This window comes from Falco cherrug, chromosome 8 (genome assembly GCF_023634085.1).
Source record: "Falco cherrug isolate bFalChe1 chromosome 8, bFalChe1.pri, whole genome shotgun sequence".
NCBI classification, from domain to species: domain Eukaryota; kingdom Metazoa; phylum Chordata; class Aves; order Falconiformes; family Falconidae; genus Falco; species Falco cherrug.
The window spans coordinates 802,194-810,515 of NC_073704.1; the positions used below are offsets into that span (position 1 = coordinate 802,194).

At 44.7% G+C, this 8,322-nt stretch overlaps 1 protein-coding gene across 1 annotated transcript; it reads right to left on the reverse strand.

Moving 5' to 3' along the window:
• Positions 1-472: 472 nt before the first annotated feature.
• C8H2orf69 (chromosome 8 C2orf69 homolog) lies at positions 473-7,976 on the reverse strand. Its single transcript, XM_055718048.1, has 2 exons — positions 7,608-7,976; positions 473-6,675 (listed from the first exon to the last, which is right to left on the reverse strand). Exons 1-2 carry the CDS (start codon positions 7,908-7,910, stop codon positions 5,836-5,838), a joined length of 1,143 nt encoding a protein of 380 aa, XP_055574023.1. The 5' UTR covers positions 7,911-7,976; the 3' UTR covers positions 473-5,835.
• Between the last annotated feature and the right edge of the window lie 346 nt (positions 7,977-8,322).

Consider the following 8,322-nt stretch of genomic DNA (forward strand, 5'->3'; position numbering starts at 1 on the left):
TGCTCAAGATGTGATGTAGCCAACTTGGGAACATGTTTCTCTCCAGGAGCTACATGGGGTCTGGGTTCCTAATACAAGTGTCAAGTTCAGTGCCTAATACAAAAGGGTTTGGCTTGATCATGAAGGATCAGAAACATGTCTGTGATCCTTTTTAAATCTGTAGGGAGAAACTTACTTGTCTTGTTCAGGCTGTTAGTCCCACAACAGCACTACTGACTTAAGATGAGGATGATTTTACCATGGCAGAGGTTATAGTACATACGATGTGGTCCCAGCATGCATGAGTTCACGGCTTCAAAAAAAATCCCTGTACAGGTTTCATTCTTCTTTCCTCTAGCCAAAATATATCTTCCCAAACCTGAGAAATGTAGATGTTTCCATGTAGACAAGGCAGGTGTTGAAGATACATGTTCTGAGACACTGAGTTTTACAAAGGATTTTTTGTAAGTTAGTATGACTCAACAACCAAAGATGGCCAAAGAAGGGCAGATGAAATTTTATTTTTTTGGACAGTTAGCCAAGTGTGCAGTAAAGGCGGCACAGTAAGATTTCCCATTTTGCTTTGGGTCAGACCCTGGGAGTGGGGATAGATTCTGACTCTGCATGTGGTAACTGCTGAGAGCAATGGTCCCTTTTAAGTGGCGATTCCCAAGAGCAACAGAAGCAGATTACTTCCTTTCCAATTGTTCAGATCTGTTCCTAGTCAACATTTTTAAGAGCAGATTGAAAACATTAAAAGAACTGCTCAACCATGTAAAAGGCGCAGTGCCGCGTGCGAGGCTATGTTCACACACAAAAGCTCCGAAGCAATTGCTTGCAATAATAATGCAGATCACAGTAACCGATGATTTTTGCTGTGAAAACGCTTATACTTCAGCTGTCAAGCAGTACATTAATCGCTTAACTTCCATCACACAGATCAATGTATTCCTTACACTGGGGAACAGGGAAGCAGGGCCACGCAGCAAGCCTGCAAGGGACGCAACGGCTTCATCCAGCACCCAGGCGCAGAGCATTGCTGAGGGGTAAACTGTCGTGGGAGATGCGCGGAGCCCTGTTTCGCACTTCAGCACAGCTGTGTCTTCCCTTTCTTCTGTCTTGCAGCAGTGCTTTCTTTAGAAACAGCTCAGCTCCGTCAGTGCCAAGTACAACAAAGGAAATTAACATCTATGACTGAAAGCGCTCTCTGAAAGCTCACTGAGAGAGGGAAAATTTATTCTGAACCCTGAAGTAGTGGCATTCTGCCCCTTTTCAAGTACATGAGATGTTTATACACATGAAGAAAACCCAGATAATTTATTTTCGCCCTTTTGTTCTACCAGATGCTTTCCTGGTCATTTGCTTGAGTAGAATTTGGCACTTCTCAAGTCACTTGGAAACATGCAATGAAGCCCTAAAGACAGGAAACGATGACAAAACCATCACTACCTTACAATCCACACTACACTATATGCAAAATGACTCCTTGAATCAGTTTTCCATGGTTTCCACAGTGATGTGGAACAGTTAATCCCATGCAAGTGTTTTTTGTCAGCAAGAGGAGTGAATTATGCTGTTAATATTGACGAAATGAATTTAGTCAGGAAGAGTATGTCTGGCGCTGGGAGAAGCAGTCTCTGACACATAGGTGTTTTACGACCTTGCATTACTGGCTTTATGACTTCATGTTATTTTATTGGAGTTAAAAACAGTCACCTTGCATCTGAACAGAGTAAAGAGATCAGTAAGACCAACAGAGTGCCAGCTTTGGTCTTAGGGTCTCCATCAGCAATATTTAAACACGTCTAAATTTTCATCAGGTTATGAATGTAAGTACACGTTTTGTTCTTTACCATCCTCACAAAAATGAAATGAGATTTCAATACAAGACTGAAAAGATTCTGAAGAAGTAACTCCAAAGGTGATTTGATGGGGCTGTCTCCTGAGATTGCAGTCCGAGACATCTGCCTTTGCTTCTGTATTGCACAGGAATACAGACACGCAATTCCTCTTTGTGGATTCTAGTAGGCAGGGATATACCTAAAAATGTGGCTGACAACAGAGCACACACATCCCAAAATTTTTACTTTTCTTTAACTTCTCTCTTACATTAACTGATTAAGACGCTGTGTCATTTAAAATAAGCATTCAGGGTAAATGGATGGGTATACTTTGACCTCAGTGCTTCAACTTGAGAACAACAAACACTGTTTACCTGCAGCGATGAAGTCATTGTTGGCTTAGGAAAGACAGCGTTGTAAGAGGTAAGAAAAAACAGGTGACCTTTTCTTTCTGCAAATAGCTCAAAAAGAACCTGTTGGGAAAACGTGAACGCATCATTGTTCACAATCACTTTTACCCATGAATATCCACAGTTGTGACATCCTAACTCCTGAACTGATTTAACAGTCATTAAAATAATTTCTATGACTATTTAAATACACAGTACTCCCATGAGCTATCTCTATCAGCAATAATGTTAATTTAGAAAGACAGATCAGCTCACCACAAAGCGTTCATGCTAACATAAGGCAGGTGGCAGGATGTTATCGACGGGAGGACAGAAGAGATTGCTCCTTCCTGCAACATGTTAAGACTTGGATCCTTAATCACCTTTCAAAATTAAGGGCCAACGAGGATTTATGCAGTGGCATTTACAGAGATGCAAATAAATTAGATCTAGAGGGAAAAGGCTGCCAAAGTTTCTAACATTTCAGATGCACACAAAATAAAATCATTTAAGTCACACGGAATCTGGACAATTTCACAGAATCCAGCCTTGTCTTAAAGGAATTTAACAGGCACAGCTTCTCAAATCTGATGAACGCCTTGCCTACTGTACAAGGAACAAGCATGTGATATAAAGAATACCAGCTATTACGTACTAGGTCGTGCTAAGGACTCTGCAATGTTGCTCTCTCCAAAACCAGACACGTCTTGAACTAAACCACCGTAAGCATGAGAATCACTTAACTTTTAGGCATTTACATCCAAGCTTATTAAAAGCTGCCTTTACAGTTGAAAAACAGGTGTATACAAACTGTGACCCATTTAATCCTAATATAGAAACATTCACACCTGTGGGTACTTCACGCCAGCTCTCCCAGGCATGCGAGATGGCAGTAAACTGATGCTGACACAAATACAAAGCCTCATTGAAGAAAAGCTTTCAAATAAATCTGTTGGTTTTTTTTTAAACTAGGCCTCCACAAACACCTGATAAAGCTTAATCCATAAAACTTAACTGCACATTCCTAATTTAATGGTTTTACATTCACATCGGAATGGTTTCACCCATTAGAAATGGTTTATTTTCTACATTGTTTGCAAGTTATTTTTAGCATGCATTGCAGTGAATAACAGAGGCACATTCCACCAGACTACTACAACTGTTTAGAGACTGAAAAACAACCAGTCAGTTTTCCCTCCACGACACGAGGTCTCACAAGATTAGTTTTGCAACAAAGTGCTTATATAGCAACACCTGAGCCTATTTAATTTAACAGTTATTGTAAGCAGCCTCCATCAAACAGATTAATATTATCTTCATATGATAGCCACCCAGAAACTTCTGAAGACAATGTCAATATTTTAATAGCTGTTTCCAAAAGCTTACAACAACCTACTGCTGCTGTTTTGGCTGGCACAAAATTGTTTAGAAACTGGGTCTATGATCTGCGCAGTTATTGGGGAGTTTCAGCATACCCAAGTTAGCCCAGTCAGTCTGAAACTGAGAGGGAGCAAGACCAGTGGTGTGTTCTGGGTTTTTTGTTGGTGTTTTGTTTGGGGTTTTTTAATTACTTTGTAAGTGGATAATTAAAGATACTTCAAGCAATATGCAGGCTTTCTATTAAAGCCACTTTGTTAGGTGACCCATATTTCCTTTACAGAAAAAAAGTCCTCACATATTGAAAGGACCAAAAAAGGGAAATAGCCTTCTTGGAACACACACACAAGCTGTTATAAGCCCATTAAAAAGGCAATCAATAAATAGGGTTAAACAACATCTCCAAGAAAGACCTTAAAGAAAAAATAAAAGCAGATGGAACTAGATTATTTTATAAAATGATAAAGAGTTGGCTTGCATGTTGCACTTTTCTCCATCTATTAAAATAAGTTACTTCCCCCTTTTGCTTAACTAGGTACATTAATCTAATTGTTATTAGTGATAAGAGTTCACCTTCACATTGTAAGGTACTCACGGTATGCATACATTCTGAGTATTAGGAAAATTTTAACAGTTCAACACACTTTTCTCATTCTTCAGTGATCACCACCATGTGCGCAACCTCTGCAAGAGTTGTGAAAACACCATCTCCAGTGAAACTTCTAGGTTTTAATGATGCCAATGGAAGAAAGATGATCTAGGACTTTCCTTCCACAGTGTAAGTGTCACAGGAAGCAAGAAGCAGGGGGAAGATGTTGCTAAGACATCAAACATAGGAACAAAGTTGAATAAAATGCCTTTTTTCAGAACTGAGCCATATGTAATCTTTGCAGCGTTTTGCTAGCTTGTTTTTGTATGCCTATACTTCCAGGAAATCCAGAACCATTGTAAGCTACTGGTTCACTGTTAATAGCTGCAGTTGTCTTTTTAAGAGTTATTCTAAGGTGTATTTGTAGATAAATGAAAAGTTACTTACAACAGTAGAAAAGTTCCACTAATACCCTTATCTGTCCACTTTTCAGTAATTCTAAAGAACATTCAGGTTTGGGGCCTGAAGTTGATTACATCTTTCGCATTTAATTGGGGGGGTGTATGTCTGTATGAAACATTAGCCTCGGAAAATAGATTTTTGGGTGGCTCTAGAAGCAACTACTGCAATACATTTAAAGGAAACAATAGTTTTAAATTAAAACAGAAGCATTTTGAAACAGCTACAGTCAACACAGTCTAAAGTTTTTTACGCAACTTGCAATACATTACATACTTATGGTTTGACTTAGATCAACATCAATGCAGCAATTAGCTAGAAAAACCTCACCAGTCCAAGGCAGGGATAAAAGACACTTCTTAACTGGAAAATCCAGGTATTACCGCTGGTCCTCCTTATAGAAGTTTATCAAAGCAATAGCAAAATATGTTGAAACAGCAATAAGCTACACCCTCATCAACATTCTTGGTCACTTAAGATAGCTATGTCAAAATTTTCAAGCCCCCAGGTGAAATAGTATTCACTAGCAGATACTACATAATGAATCAATGAAACCCTATAGCAACAAAAAAGGCAAGGTGCACATAAGGAAGAAAAATGGATTGGCACTATTATACCAAAGGTAAATATTTGTGACTTTGTTTCAATTAGGAGACATGTTACAAAACTGGAAGATTCAACTAACTAACTAAAACAGTTTTCACCAAAATAGATAACTAAGATTGTTCTAACAATCATCAGTTTCCATAAGCCAAAATAACCTCCTAACCTTATGTCTGTTACTGACAAATTCCAAAGCTTTTAGCCCTGGAAGCTACTAAATTGAAGTATCCAGACATCTAAAAGTCCTGAGTACTCTGAACTCCCGTTAAAGGTAGTATATGACATCAGACATCCAGGACTAAAAATTTTGCCAACCACTTGAGAACAAATGTTCACATTTAACAAAGAATCACGTATAGGATAGTTCTTCGTAACACTTTTTTTCCAGGAATAAAATGGCAACATCTCTTGTAGGTATGGGGTCCACAATCCTCCCATTTTAGGCTATGGAAATGTATATATAGTATCTATTAGCAATGCAGGACTGACTTAGTATTCTCTTCAGAAAGCAGCTGCTCAAAGCTGTAAATCTAGAAGACAACATTTACAGTATTATAAGTGCTTTTACAGTGAATATACTGTTCGGATGCATACAGTCTCAAAATACTTCATGAACTCTGAAATGGTTATCTAAGGAGGGAACGTCATCAGCAAAATGTAGTTGATCATTTATTTCCACACCAAATTCTTCAAGTATCTGTACAAATTTCTCATGCTCTCTCCCAATCCAGGACCTCATTGTGTCAAACACTTGGTACGGGGTGACATGAGCGTGAACTTCAATTCCTGTCTCTGCAAGTTCTTTCAGCACTTCAGGGTAAGTAACCCAAGTATTGCTTCCTCCTGAGTGACCACCATCCAGCCAGTAAATCGCTTTTATGGTTTTTAAGAAGGCATCTGTATTCTTGTCTTTTTTAGCTTCCTTCAGCTCATAAAGCAGCTGGTTCAAAACCACACAACCTTTACTGAAGCCGATCAAAGTAAACGACACTGCAGCTACAGCAGACGGTATAATGAAGTTCATAGCAGAATTATTAGAGCATTCACAATCACTCTCTCTCTCTGTGGATGAGCAGCCATTTGTTGTAGGAACAGAACGTGGCTGTGATTTACAAGCAGCTATTTTTGCATCCTTGCTGACACCATGCACGCTTTTCTGGGACAGCAGAATATTCTGAGAGAGTCTGAATGCATTAACTAGCAATGCATGGAGATGCTTGAAAGCTCCAAAGTGAGTGCTGTGCTCTGGCGCTCCAAACATGTTGCTCGCCACAAAGTTGTCGTAACAACTGAATTTGTGCAGGTGCATTCGAGAACATTTTACAACCCAAATAAAGCTATTAGGGAACCTGCGAGCAAGTATGGTAGCAACATTTTCAAAACTCCAGTGCTCCCACTGAAAGTTTTCTGGGTGGCAAGACATGATGTCGTGATAGTTCTGAAAAATAATAATTAAAAAAAAAAACAAACATAGAAAAGGTGCATTACTACATTGTGAAAAGGCTTCAGCTCTGTCTACTGTACTTATAAGGATGGGCTGTAACTAAGAGGCTTCCAGAACAAGACATTGAAGAAACTGGCATATTTTTATTTACTTATCCTACGTTAATATTTTTATCACACACTTTTAATACCTCCAAAATTAACACAATAAAAGTAAACACACGGAAGTATTCATGATTTTTGTTGGCTTCTCACTCCAAAAGTATTGTTCAACTTAGTATGGCAAAGAACGCTTAATTTTACTGCAGATACTGATTTTTAAATTTTATTTTTACTTATTATTACAAACCAACAACAAACTGAAAACTCTGTAATAAGTTTTCTGTCTTTTATGCAGAAAAAAACCGCATTCCCTCCCACTCGGCCGCCGGGAGCCTTCGCGCCCCTTGTTCGGGCCCCCAGGGAGCGCAGATGGGGGAGGTACCGCAAGCCGGGCCGACCCGCACCCCGGATCCAGAGCGGCCGAGACCGCCGCAGCCCCGCCACCCGGCTACGGCTGGACCGAGCCGCGCCCGGGACGGGCACTCAGGGGCTGCTCGGCCCGCCCCGGCGCCCCCGGTGACAGCGCACGGTGCCCCGCGCCCCACCGCAAAACCCGGGCCCGCGCTCCGGAGCCGCCTCCCACCCGCCCGGCCGCGCCGACGGGCCCCAGGAGCGGCCGCTCGCCCCCGGTTCGAGTCCCGCCGCCGCCCGGCACCTCGGCCCCGGCAGCGGGCTGCCCCGCTCCCGCCGCGACCGCTCGGCAGCCCCGGGCGGCCGGCGATGCCTCCCCCGGGCAGGGGGCTGCGGCTCGGCCCGCGGCCAGCCCGCTCCCTCAGCCGCTCCCACCCGCCATTGCTCGTCGCCCTCGGCCGCCCGCCGCCGCACCTGCACGTCCCCCGGGAAGTAGACGACGTGATGCTGTGGCGGGGCCGCGTCGTGCAGGGCCGGCGGCAGCAGCAGCAGGAGCTCGTTGGCGCGGTGCGGCTCCGCGCCCGGTACCTCCGGCAGCCGCAGCCACGGCGGGCTCAGCCGCGCTGAGGAGAAGCCCGCGCCGCCACCGCCCGCAGGCCCCGCGGCGCAGGCGGCCGGCGCCCCGCAGAGGCTCATGCTCCTGCCCAGGCAGCGCGCGGCAGGGCCGGCGAGCCCCCGCAGCAGCAAGGCGGCGGCCGGCGGGCAGCGCCCGCTCATGGGAGCGCCGTGTCCGCAGCCCCGGCGGCCGCCTCAGCCCGGCCTCCCGCCCGGCCCGGCCGCGGCACCGCGCCTGCGCGCCCCCACCCCGCCCCCGCCGCCGCCGCCGGGCTCTCGCGGGCGGGGCCACACGCGCCGAACGCGGCGGTGACGTCACCGAAGCCTTCAAAAGGAGCGTGGCGGGAAGCGCAGAGCTGTGAGGCGGTTCTCGGGGCGCTGGGATTAGGCGGGCGGGACCGCCTACACCCCTCCGGAGCCTCTGTCGTCGCTTTCCTTGACGCCCCTGGAGCCCCTGTCGTTGCCTCCCACCCCCTGCTCGGGTACCGGCGTCCTGCCGGCCGGACCCGGTGCTGGGCGGCTCCTGGTGCCGGTGGGCCCTGCTCCCCTCAGGCCGTGTGGTGCCTCGGTGAGC

Excerpts from the sequence above, each read along its gene's own strand:
- C8H2orf69 (XM_055718048.1), bottom strand. The coding sequence starts at position 7,910 with ATGAGCGGGCGCTGCCCGCCGGCCGCCGCCTTGCTGCTGCGGGGGCTC. Across the intron at positions 6,676-7,607 it reads ACTTCCCGGGGGACGTGCAG|AACTATCACGACATCATGTC; the intron begins GTGCGGCGGCGG and ends ATTATTTTTCAG.